We start from the raw sequence: 13,880 nt of genomic DNA on the forward strand, positions 1-13,880 counted from the left end.
CTTATGGATTATCTCTCTGAATATCATTTTTAAATGTAAAAGATAAAAGATATGAAATGGCAAAAAATGAATTTCATTAAAATATAGATATGATATCCCCCCTTTCCTTTGTTCACAGGTACTCTGAGACCCTATAATCTATGAATCACTTGGATACATTTATTTTTGTTTGATTTCTCCTACCTTAGAAATAAAACTGATTACTACACAGAAATTAAGGAGAAAAGTTTAACAAGGATTTTAATATGACAATGACAGATTGAACATATACAAATATATTTATGTGTGTATATATACATATATATATATATATATATATATACTTATAATATTATATTATACCCATTCATTTGTGGTTTTTTTTGAAAAAAAAATGCTTATCTACAAGATGCTTGTGTAGGGGAAATGTATTTTAACAGTGTAATATAGATCAAAATATTTTTGGTAGTGATATTAGCTATATCAAATTCTTTTTTTTTTCCTTAGCACAAGTTTAATAGAGCTAGAAAACATCAGATGGGCTCAAGCCCAATGGAGTGACTATGGTACCAACGTTGTTAACACAGCACTTGGTCATTGGAGTGAGAAAGAGAGAAGTGACAGGCTTAGCGGCTAGCTGCTGCCAGGGGGAGGGAGGAGTGATCTGAATGGATCAGGCCCCATGAGAGGGCATGCCCAGCTACCCCACACTATTTGGGTTCCCGCTACAAAGGCCTCCAGTTTAAAGCTTGGGGAAGATCAAGCACATTTGTCCTGCAAACAGCAGCTAGTGAGTCTGCAGGCCCTGTAAGGGGACATCCATGGCTGCAGAGAGCAGCTCACTACTGTTTGGAGAAGTACTCCTTACTCCCCTGAACATTAGGCTTGATGGTGTCACTCCCCGGTTTCCAGCCAGCAGGGCACACTTTGCCATACTTGTCTGTGAACTGGAAGGCCTGGACAAGCCAAAGAGTTTCATCTACAGATCGGCCCATGGGAAGGTCATTGATGGTGATCTGGCAAAGGATCCCCTTCTCGTCGATGATGAAGAGACCTCTGAATGAAATTCCCTCATCTGCCTTTAAGACGCCATAATCTTCAGCAATGGTTCGTTTGGGGTCAGACAACAATGGGATATTCACAGCTCCCAGGCCACCATTCTTCTTGACCGTGTTGACCCAGGCAAGGTGACAGAAGTGTGAATCCACTGAAGCACCAATCACTTGGCAGTTGAGTTTCTTAAATTCTTCAGCTTGATCACTGAATGTAATAATCTCTGTGGGGCACACAAAGGTGAAGTCCAAGGGGTAGAAGAACAACACAACATATTTCCCTTTGTAGTCAGAAAGGCTGATGTCTTTGAACTGCTGATCTGGCATAACAGCTGTAGCTTTGAAATTGGGGGCTGGGTGCCCAATCTTGGCATTTCCTGCCGACATGTTGACAGTAACAGCTGGACTCTGCAGGCAACTTCTGAAGAGCATCAAACAGGTGAAGAGGAGCACGAGAACAGCTAGATCAAATTCTAATCCTGAGCCCTGGGTCTGGGGTATAGGAAAAATTAAGTTGAAGTAAGAGGACCTGGGTGCAAACACAGGCCTTAATGTATACAATGTTGGATAAGTCTGTCCTTTGTTGTCCCTATTTGCATAGGATGGGTGATGTGTACTGTTGGCAGTTCTTGCAGAGCTATATTCACTCATGCCTTAGATTGTTTCCATTCCCTGGCTTTCTGCAGTTTTTAGAGACATAACACAGTCACTGAATTAATGAATTAAATAATTGATCAGATTTGGTGTATAGTACATTATTTAGCTACTAGGTGGCAATATTTTTCAACTAATATTGACTATACTTTGTAGGCTTTTCAGACCACTGTAGTACCCCTCACTTGTTGCCAGTTGGGACATCAACCTTGTGTAAAGTTGTGGAAAGTTACCACATACCACCCCATATAAACATTGCCTAAGCTCTTTAGAGAAGACTGACTTGGAGTTTTTTGTTCATCTGAAGTTATAATCTGGCACAAGGTCAATATTATCAGATTTTTGTTTTGTTTTGTTGTTCTTGTTTTTTTTAAAGCTTCTCTGCTCTGAGATCACATTCACTACTAAATTTTAGATTTCTCATTTAAAACAGGTCTCATTCTTAGAACTTATTTTATTTTATTTTACTGGACATGTAATTTATTGAAAGAGTATACCAACTGTAAAATATTAGCAAAGCAGAAAACACATAATTGGGAACCTGCAATGAAACTACTACATAGTATTTACTCTTCTCCCCTTCCCTGTCACACATACCTCCGTATGCTATATTCAAGAGAAAAAATAGAGAGAACAAATTTCAGGTTCTTGATCATGGTAATGTTTCCTTTTCAACCAATCTGAGCATAGAAAGATGGACAAGTTAGAGTATAGACCACCTGTCATTGCATAAATTCTCAGGTGTGTTGGAGGGAAGATTCACAACAGCTGCCTGTCTTAGCAAGTGTTATTTAAATTGACTGTCCATAACTCTATAATCCATCATCTTGAATACTTTAGGTCTTCAGTGTACCAGGGTTCTATGCAGCCTACCCCAGCTTTCCTGGAGGATCTTAGGTCTCATTTCACTGTACCCCACTTAACTACAGAAGAAATAGCAGTGGAAGGGGCAGGGACCATTTCCTTTCTTCTTCTTGAAGTAAATGACATTGAATATCAGAACAAATATCTCCTGTCACCCAAAGCCAATTAAAAAATTCACATTTATTAAAGTGTAGTTCTTTCTCCAACATGCATTCATGCCCCAACTTCATGTTTCTTGTTTTGCCTTGTGATAGTATTAAACTAATTTCTGAAGATGGAGGAATTGATAAATCTCACCATGTTCAAAATTAGGCAATATTATCAATTCCTTAATATCCCTTCTAGCTACAAATCTATAATCCAATTCATATTTATCAAAATTTTCTGAGCTATTAAATTGCTTTTACTGATTTTTTCACTGAAGTTCTATTTCAATTCTTCCATTTTCAGTTGGATTAGGCAATGACCCTCATTTATTGGAAGCTATATTAGTGGAATAAAAGCTTTGTCAGATACTTCCTGGCACATTCATTTGCTAGATTCATTGCATGAGGACCAGGAAGATTAAGTTAATGCAGGGTTGGGACCAAATTGGTCAAAAGGAGATACATATTCATTCCACAATATTTCTCAAAAATCACCTAATAGGTTACAGATTGGTTGCAATCTTCATTGATGGAATCAGGACCTATAACAATGTAATTTCAGATCTTTGAATTGTGTTGCTTTTCGTAGAATTTCAGATGCTGTATGTAGCATCATAATGATTTTAAATTCCTTCCTTATGGAAATAATTCCTCTTCCTTAGTTTGTTATTATTTGCAAAACTTATGATATATGGAAGCTCTCTATACTGTCTCTAAGCATTGGGAAGTTAGAGATATTGATCAGAAAGTTTATTTATGCAAAAGAGGTGTGTGCTTTATCACAGCCATAATGAAGCATGAAACCCTCCTCCTGAGAGAGAACTGTTGGACTGAATACAGAAAAAAAAGATATATTTTTGAATAGGGACATCTGTGTGTATTTGTTTTGTTTGACTAACCTCATTCATAACAAGTTTTTTTTTCCTCTGATTTTAATGGAGTGGGGGAAAGGTTAGCAATATTGATGAAAAAGAAGGCCATTAAGACACATCAAAAATAGAGAAAAATGGAAAGAAGCTCAGAAGGAATGAAAGACAAGGAGGATAATTTTGAAAGGAAGAAGAGAGAAGGAGAAAGAGGAGGAGGTGGAAGAAGAGAAGAGGAAGAAGAAAAAGAAGGAGGAGGAGGAGGAGGAGGAGGAGAAGAAATAGCCTCTATTATAATAATTGAACACTTTGTGGAAAAAACTTGAGAAGACATGGATGATTGACACAAAATGGACAGACACAGGTGGATTGAGATTTGGATTTCTTGAAATAGTTGCAAAATCAATATCATCGCATGGGCATGTGAGTGTTTTCTTTTAAATAAAAACAGCATGTCTCTTGTATAACTGAGCTAGTTACAAATATAGAAGAGAGACAGTATTCTTATGTGAACATTATTGTTCCTGGCCCTCTTTCCATCATGGCCAATGTCAAGAAAAGAATAAAGGCAACCTGGATTTATCTAAATGGTTTATCTAGTTACAGTTAGGTAGAATTTGGTACAAACAACTAGTCTACAATAGAGCTAAAATCCCAAGATGTCCAAGAAATTTATTCCCCAGTACATATTATACTCTTCTGAAATCTCACACGAAACTTATAACAATCACTCTTTTCTGTCTCTTCTCCTTCCATATGGTTTTCAAAGGAAGGCTTTCTCTTTGTTTATTCCCATCCATTCTGATAAGAATATTATTATTGTGCTTTAGCTTATACATACCATATCCACCTAGGCTGTGGGGAACAGAATCCTCTGTTGTCCTAAAAATGATCTTATTGTTTTATGTGTCATGTACAAAGAGGGTTTCTTGGCTTACCCCCAATAGTTTGATATTCTGATAGACTCCCTGACACTTGATTTTCAATAAGTCTTGTTTGTAGCACAAATTTAAAGGTATTTTTTTCTGTTATCATTTCTATTACTTGAGATAACATTTTTGTCCCTCAAAAATAAAAAGAAAGAATTAAAAAACAGTATTATGGATATGCTAAACTGAAGTTAAGTTATAAGATTATAGATGTCCATCCCTGGGTCCAGATGAGTTTTGTTTCCTGACAGAACAGATCATTAAGAAGCTGTTAATTATCTTCTTTATATCCATATTGCTTCATTCTTGGAGTTATATTGTGATAAGTTCACTGAGGGCGAGAACCACAGTCAATGTTTTTTAACTAATTCAACAACCATTTATTAAACTTCTACCGTTCCTTTCTCTATAGTGGACATTGAACATACCAAGATGAAAAAGAACTGTTTCTGGTCTCAAAGAATTTCTACATACCCATGTCACATCTAAAAGAGTATCTCAAACATGATAAGCACTCAAAAATTTTCATTCATTTATTATTGTACAAGAATAACATACATATTTATAGTGCTTTATATTATGGAGATTCCGTGTCTTCCATAATAAGCACCCACAATTTGTTATTTATGTTGAGTGGCAATTGTCACAGTCTGCCTTTTATTGTGTTTTTCATGTACTTACCTCCCCAAGCAGACTGAATTCTTCAGAACCTATTGAATTCTTCTTTGTGTATGCCACAGTCCTAGAACAATGATATTGTGCATAATAGATATTCAAAAATATCTCTTTAATGAATGCATGATTCAAGGAATATGACATTGTTTCTTTTTTCTTAACTCCTTCATTTTGGACACCTTCCAATTGTCCTTATTAAAAAATAACTCCCAGAATCTTGATAAGGAGAAATAGCTATATTGAGTTGTAGTGGGTGGAAAAGTTAACTTGGAGGAGAATTATGAGCAAGGGAAAAAATGCTTCTCACTAGCTAATGACACTATTAGACAATTTCTTCATTTTCCCTTTCGCCCCTGCTTCCTATTAAAATGGTTCAGTGGATAGAGAAGTAATGACTTTTATAAGTCTTTACAGTATGGTTTTAAAATTAATTTTAATGGAGGAATTGCAAATATTAACTAAGAAATCCTCTGGAGATACTGGAAGGGTCATACATTATTTTACTGAAATTCCAAGTGTTAGTTGGAAATGGAATGGTGGAAGTAAAAATGTTTTAAATATTGTCCTTCTGGGGAACTTTAATAAGAATGCTTTGGGTTTGCCTGACTAACTCTTTTGTAGGTTGGAGTCCATTGGATTGAAAAATAATCAGCTATGTCTCCTACTTAAAGGCATTAGAAGTTCTGTTGCTTCACTCTGATCAAAGTGATGACAGAGAAGTGTCCACTTAAGAAAAACTGTCATGTGTGAGAGTTAAAGTTAATAAAGTTGGAACATAATCACCTTTGAACTAAATTCTTATTACCCAATGAACATCTCCATAATAACATATTTTTGAAAAAATCATGGAATAAATGCAGATCAGGAGGAGAATTTTGAAAGGATTTAATGAAGACATTATATTCTAGGGCTCCTCCCTGTTTCCTTTCTGAAGTTTCTGCAGAAGAGATATGTCATATGAAAATTTAGCCCTTAAAGAAATAAGAATATGCAAAATGAACACAAGTTTAATTGCCATACTCCTCCCATTTTTCTTTATCAGGTCATTTAGTCACACATTTTAGGGTACAGATAAAATTATGTATTGCTGCTCAGTATTTGCTCTCTAGAAAGAGGCACTACACTGTAGTGTATGGAAAAATTTAGTTGGAGTCAGGAAGACCCACATTCAAATCTTGTCCTAGCACTTAATATTTATGAGACTTTGGGCAAGTCACTTAACTTTTGTTGGCATTGTCTTTCTCATTTGGAAAATAAGGCCATTGAAATAGATGACTCTTCCTTTTTTAGCTCAAACTTCATAAACCTATACATTCTAAAGGACACACACACACACACATGTGTCTGTGTGTATGTGTGATATATATATATATATATGCACACACACATTATATATATATATGTATATATATATATGTGTATATATATATATATATATATATATATATATATATATATATATATTCCTTTAAACTGTCCTAATATTGAGAAAGATTTTAAGAGTTATAAATATTTTCCCATGTAGGAATCTAAACATTTTAACCTTATCAAATCCTTTATGGTTTCTTTTTCCCATTTACCTTTTTTGTGCTTCTTTTGCATCTTGTATTTGAAAATCAAATTTTCTATTCAACTTTGGTCTTTTCATCAGGAATACTTGAAAGTACTCTGTCTCACTGAATGTTTATTTTTCCCCTCTGAGGATTATTCTCAGTTTTGCTGTGTACATAATTCTTGGTTGTAATCCTAGCTCCTTTGTGCTCTGGAAAATCCCATTCCAAACTCTCACATTCTTTATGTAGAAGCTGCTAAATCTTGTGTTGTCCTAACTGTAGCTCCATAATATTTGAATTATTTGCTTTCAGTGTTTGCAATATTTTCTCCTTGTTCTGAGAGGTCTTTAATTGGGCTATGATATTCTTTGGAGTTCTCATTTTGAGATTTCTTCTGGGACGTGATTGGCGGATTCTTTCAACTTCTATGTTACCCTTTGGTAATATCAGGGCAGTTTTATTTGATAATTTCCTGAAAGATGATGTTTAGGCTCCTTTCTTGGTCAGGACTTTCAGGTAGTCCAAAAATTCTTAAATTTTCTCTCCTGGATCTACTTTCCAGGTCAGTTGTTTTTCCAATGAGATATTTTACATTTTCTTCTATTTTTTCATTCTTTTTATTTTATTTGATTGTTTCTTGATGTCTCAAAAAGTCATTAGCTTTCACTTGTCCAATTCTAACTTTTAAGGAATTACGTTATTCATTGAGCTTTTGTGCCTCCTTTTCCATTTGGCCAATTTTACTTTTTAAGGAGTTTTTTTTTCAGTAAATTTGTGTATATCACTTTGCATTTAGCCAATTCTGATTTTCAAGACATTCTTCTTTTTATTGGTTTTTGTGCCTCTTTTACCATTTGGCCTATTCTGCTTTTTTTTTCTTTTTTCCAAATCAATAAGCATTTATTAAATCTTGGCTACATTCTAAGCAACAGGTATACAAATAACAAAATTAAGTAATCCCTGATGTAGCATAGCTTATATTCTACTGGGGTCAAGAGTTATTATCTGTAGCAACTCAAGTAGGTACAACTGTTTTCATGTAACAGAATACCTGGAATTGGGGTAATATAGTGCCCAAAGTCCATTTGGCCAATAAGTGTATAATCCTTGATTTCTATCAAATGGGGCAGATTGTGAGAGAGCAAACATTTATTAAGACTTTTGTAGGAAAGACAGAAGAAGAGTATGAGAGGTCTTGAGAATAAAGTGGTAGGGAAGTCAAAAAATAGACATCTATTTTTCACATGATAATGATATCTCTCCATGTTCATAGTCAAGGAAAATGCCCACTTTTAAGTTGGACACACTGAACTGATGGTTTTCTATATGGGCTTGGGAATAAAGATTGTGCTGGGCTGTGGCATAAAGGTAGTGGGAATTGTTTATCTGTATAGTCCCAAGAACAAAGAAGTCTTGAGACTCTTTTGACTTTTTCCAGATGCCAACACACCAGATAGTGTTGTTTGGCACCTCCACCTACAAGTAATATATCTCCCTAAAATAAAGGACTGATTAGCAAGAACTTGTGCAAAATCTATTAATCTCCAATTATTGTCAGGTGCTTCCTTGTGGATACTTCCATATCATATACTCTTCAGATCCTTAGATATGATGAAACCTGGATCAGCTGTGTCACAATCCAAAGTGATGTTCACTTTAAAACTGAAAAACCATTCCATAACTCCAGGGATAGGAGGGATAGAGTCATGCATATGTTGAAGGGTTCCATTTCTTTTTGCATCACAAATTCATTCCTGTTTACCACTCCCTTCATGTCTGGGAGCAAACCCAGATCTGATTTCTTAAGCTCCTCCTCTAAGTCTGTGATCCTCTTACTTCATTCTTGATCCTGGTGGGATAATCCACTAATTCTCTTACTCAGGCCTTCTATTGGCCATCCTTCATGTTTGCACATATGATAGATATGAATTCTCATTTAAGAATTGTTTCATTTTCTGGAATTGGGACAAAATACTCTTCTTTTGAATTCCTATTTCCTCCTCAATCAATGCAAATTTAATATTTTTGACCATTTGTCAAGCTATATTCTCGGTTTTCCTCTACAAATTAGTCACAGGATCTTAGAGTTTCCCCCTGAAGTTCTCAGTAGCGTCATCTATGCAACACATTTTGTGAACCTTGTACTTCTGGGATTGAGAATAGAACACTCAGACTGGTCATCCTTGCAAAACATTTCTCCATTTTCTGATGTATCTCGCACTTGCCATGTTCTTCAGGGTACCGCGATCAATGAGATCTCATGTTGTTTTGTTTTGGTTTGTTCTGGTTTTTTGTTTCTTTTGGTTTTTTTTTGTTCGTTTGTTTTTGTTTGCAATGGCTGCCGGTTTCCCAAATCATGCATTGGCATTGAAATTTCTCAGCTGGAGTGAGGGGAGCAGAACCACGAGAACATTATACATAGCTACTGACATTGTATCTGTGATGACTAACTTTGATACACTTAACTCTTCTCAGAAATGCAAGGTTCTAAGACAATTCCAAAAGACTCATGATGGAGAGGGGTGAAGCCAAGATGGCGGATGGAAAGCAGGGACTCACTTAAGCTTTCTACCAGGTTCCTCCAAACACCTATAAAAATTGACTCTGAACAAATTCTAAAGATGCAGAACCCATGAAATAGCAGAGAGAAGCAAGGCTCCAGCCCAGGACAGCCTGGATGGTCCCTGGGAAGGGTCTATCACATGGATATGGGAGCGGAGCGGAGGAGAGTCCAGTGTGGGCTGCATGAGGACCAAGCAGACCAGGAGCTGTGGCACTTACCAGACTTCTCAACCCACAAATGCCAAAGACAACAGAGAAGACTATTGGGAAAAGCTGCTGGGACAGACTGAAAGTAGTTCATCATCAGCCACCACCCCAGGGGCAGAAGAGGTGGTGTAGCTCTGCGGCTGCTTCCAGAACTATAGCTGCAGTTGCTTCTGGTCCCAGGCCCATCTGGTGGGAGGAATTAAGTGGCAGATTAGAGCAGAAGTGCAAAGCCTGCTTTGCTTGCCTGGATCTGGGCCACAATCCTGGTTGGCAGGTCTGGGGGAGAAGGAGCACTGGTGTTGCAGAGCTTGCTGTATAGAAGTAGCTCTGAAAACAGCAGCACAGCCCCTCAAGCTTGCAACAAAGTACTCTCTGCTCTACAAGCAGTCATGCCCTGACAGAAAACACAAGGGTCAAGTAGTTGGCTGGGAACATGAACAGGAAGCAAAAATGGTCGCAGATTCAGACTCACACTTTGGAATCTCTTTTTGGTGACAAAGAAGACCAAAACATACAGCCAGAAGAAGTCAACAAAGACAAAGAGCCTAAATCAAAAGCCTCCAAGAAAAATATGAATTGGTCTCAGGCCATGGAAGAGCTCAAAAAGGATTTGGAAAAGCAAGTAAGAGAAGTAGAGGAAAAATTGGGAAGAGAAACGAGAATGATGTGAAAAAACCATGAAAAACAAGTCAACGACTTGCTAAAGGAGACCCAAAAAAATACTGAAGAAAATAACACCTTAAAAAATAGACTAACTCAAATGGCAAAAGAGCTCCAAAAAGCCAATGAGAAGAAGAATGCCTTGAAAGCAGAATTAGCCAAATGGAAAAGGAGGTCCAAAAGACCACTGAAGAAAATACTGCCTTAAAAATTAGATTGGAGCAAGTAGAAGCTAGTGATTTTATGAGAAATCAAGATATTATAAAACAGAACCAAAGGATTGAAAAAATGGAAGACAGTGTGAAATATCTCATTGGAAAAACCACTGGCCTGAAAGCCACGATAAAAAAAAAAGAGCCTAGATATCATCTTTCAAGAAATTATCAAGGAGAACTGCCCTGATATTCTAGAGGCACAGGGTAAAATAGAAATTGAAAGAATCCTCTTATCACATCCTGAAAAAGACCCCCAAAAGAAAACTCCTAGGAATATAGTCACCAAATTCCAGAGCTCCCAGATCAAGGAGAAAATACTGCAAGCAGCCAGAAAGAAACAATTTGAGTATTGTGGAAACATAATCAGAATAATACAGGATCTAGCAACTTCTAGATTAAGGGATAGAAGGGCTTGGAATATGATATTCTGGAGGTCAATGGAGCTAAGATTAAAACCTAGAATCACCTACCCAGCAAAACTGAGTGTCATGCTCCAAGGCAAAATATGGATTTTCAATAAAATAGAGGAATTTCAAGCTTTTTCAGTGTAAAGACCAGAGCTGAATAGAAAATTTGACTTTCAAACTCAAGAATCAAGAGGAGCATGAAAAGGTAAATAAGAAAGAGAAATCATAAGATGATGTGTGTAATTCATGAGGCCTCAGTATTAGGGTAGCTGAAGGGAATATACATACATACATACATACACACATATGTATGTATGTTCGGTTTTTTGTTTCTTTTGAGTTTTTTTGTTTGTTTTTGTTTGCAATGGCTGCCAGTTTCCCAAATCATGTATTGGCACTGTGTATATATATTATATAAATGTGTATGTATATATGTTATATAAACGTGCGTGTGTATATATATTATATAAATATATGTATATGTAATATATATACAGAGAGAGAGTATGTATATAGATAGAGAGAGAGAAAGAGAGAGAGACAGAGAGAGACAGAGGGCACAGGGTGAGTTGAATATGAAGGGGTGATAACTAAAAAAAATCAAATTAAGGGATGAGAGAGGAATATATTGACAGAGGAAGAAAGGGAGAGATTGAATGGGGTTAATTATCTCACATAAAAGTGGCAAGAAAAAGAAGTTCATTGGAAGGGAAGAGGGGGCAGGTGAAGGGTAATGAGTAAATCTTGCTCTCATCGAATTTGTCTTGAGGAGGGAATAACATACACAATCAATTGGGTACCTTACCCCACAGGAAAGGAGGAGGAAGGGGATAAGAAAGGGGGGACAATAAAAGGGAGGGCAGATAGGGAGAGGAGGTAATCAAAAGCTAACTCTTTCGAAAAGGGACAGCGTCAAGGGAGAAAATTGAATAAAGGGGAACTGAAAAGGAGGGAACAAAATATAGTCAGTCTTTCACAATATGAGTATTGTGGAAGGGTTTTCCATAATGATACACGTGTGACCTACGTTGAATTGCTAGCCTTCTTAGGGAGGGTGGGTGGGGAGGGAAGAGGGAAGAGAATTTGGAACTCAAAGTTTTAAAACCATATGTTCCCAAAAAACTTGTTTTTTGCATGCAATTGGGAAATAAGTTACACAGGCAATGGGCCATAGACATCTATCTTGCCCTACAAGAAAGTAGGGAAAAGGTGATAGAGGGGAGTGCGGTGACAGTAGAGAGGGCTGAGAGGGGAATGGGGCAATCAGAATATATGCCATCATGGAGTAAGGGGGAGGGTAGAAATGTGGAGAAAATTTTTAATTCAAAATCTTGTGGAAATCAATGCTGAAAACTAAAAATATTAAATAATAAAAAATAAATAATAAAATTAAATTAAATTAAAAAGAAAAGAAATGACATCACCAAAAAATAAAGACTGATATGGAAAAAGCAATCCACATCCAGAGAAAGAATTACAGTGTCTGAATGCAGATTGAAACAAACTATTTGCTCTCTCTCAGTTTTTTTTTTGCTTGTTTTTGTTTCTCTTTTGTTTCTTCTTTCCCGTAATTAATTACATTGGTTGTAATTCTTCTTTACAACTTGACTATTGTGAAAATATGTTTACTGTTAAGGTATATGCAGAACCTATATTGGATTGTGTGCTGTTTTGAGTGGGGAGGGGGGAGGAGGGGAGGAGGGAGAAAATTTGAAGGTCAAAAACTTGTGGAACTGCATGTTGTAAATTAAAAGTAAATAAATTTAAAAGAAAAAATAAAGAAATTCCTCAGCTGGTAGACATTCATGCATTTTAGACAGAAGAAAGAGGTAAAACTTCCTGCCAGATGCTGATTGCGGCAACTATGGCAAAAACTGTGCCCCAGTTTCAATGGAAATTTGGTTTGTGAAGTACTCCTTGTAGATGAAGCAAATGAACTCTTTCTGGAGGTCTTGAATTAGCTTTGGGGAAACGGCACTGTTTCCTCCCTTCTTTCATGCTGCTCTTCACTTTTCAGAATCCAGATAAAATTTAATTACTGGTAAAAGGGAGACTCAGATCACAGCCAGGGTCTTAAAAGAAGTCTTCCTAGTGGGGAACATATACAGGGGAGGTTTTTGTTAAGAATCTGTGGTGTAAGGCAATAATCCCTTTGTGGTTCGCCATAACTCTGATGGTTAATGGACATAATTTCTGGATAATTTAATCACTTTCTTAATGTGTCTATCAATATAGACATGTCTATGAATAAAAGGATGGTCATTTGGCTGTCTCTCTCCAAGAACAAAGACAATCATGGTTTATATGTCCATTGGAATAGGAGTATTCTGGACTATTCTGTTTTTTAAGGTGTTATTTTCTTTTTTTTAAGGTGTTACTTTCTTCGGCATTTTTTATCCCTCTTTTACTAAGCTGTTGACTCTTTTTCATAATTTTCTCATATCCCTCTCATTTCTCTTCTCAATTTCTCCTCTACTTTTCTTACTTGGCATTTAAGATTCTTTTTGAGCTCTTCCATGGCTTGAGAGAAACTCATATTTTTCTTTGGGGTTTTGGATGCAGAAATTTTGACTTTATTCTCTTCTGAATATGTTTTGATCCTCCTTGTCACCATAGTAACTTTCTATAGTCAGAATTTTTTTGTGTTATTTGCTCATTTTTCAGTCTATTTTTTGACTTTCAATTCTGTATTAAAGTGGGGCTCTGCTTCCCAAGTGAAGAGGGTATTGTCCCAAGATTCTGAAGAACTGTGAGTTTTTGGGTCTTACAAGGTTGTATGATCTAGGGAGAGATGTGTTTACTACTCTCCTATACTATACATTGGTTTGTGAGTCACCACAAGCACTCTTTTCACCGCTGGAACTGTGACCAGGGTCCTTGCTACCCTGTGGGCAGAACCTCTGCTGCACTAGTGCTCTTTCTCACACTGGGACTAAGGCCCAGGACTGTGACCCAGACCCAAGTATAGGCAATGCAACATAGTCCTGCACTATGTGCCAGCAAAAGGATCCCCGTAAATTTCCTTCTGACCCTTTGTCTCATCTGCAGGCTGAGAGTTCTGGAAACTGCCACTACTGTTGCTGATTCTGTGGCCTGAGGCCTGGTATTGTT

The 13,880-nt window shown here is 36.8% G+C and overlaps 1 protein-coding gene and 1 pseudogene across 1 annotated transcript; both read right to left on the reverse strand.

The window, feature by feature from the left end:
• Nucleotides 1-821: 821 nt before the first annotated feature.
• Nucleotides 822-1,434, reverse strand: LOC118833437 (peroxiredoxin-1-like). The gene has a single exon (XM_036740795.1). The coding sequence runs from the start codon at nucleotides 1,416-1,418 to the stop codon at nucleotides 822-824; it is 597 nt and encodes a 198-aa protein (XP_036596690.1). The 5' UTR covers nucleotides 1,419-1,434.
• Nucleotides 1,435-7,835: 6,401 nt separating this feature from the next.
• Nucleotides 7,836-13,880, reverse strand: part of LOC118837623 — a 31,923-nt pseudogene continuing 25,878 nt past the window's right edge.

Source organism: Trichosurus vulpecula, chromosome 1 (genome assembly GCF_011100635.1).
Source record: "Trichosurus vulpecula isolate mTriVul1 chromosome 1, mTriVul1.pri, whole genome shotgun sequence".
In the NCBI taxonomy this organism is placed as follows: Eukaryota; Metazoa; Chordata; class Mammalia; order Diprotodontia; family Phalangeridae; genus Trichosurus; species Trichosurus vulpecula.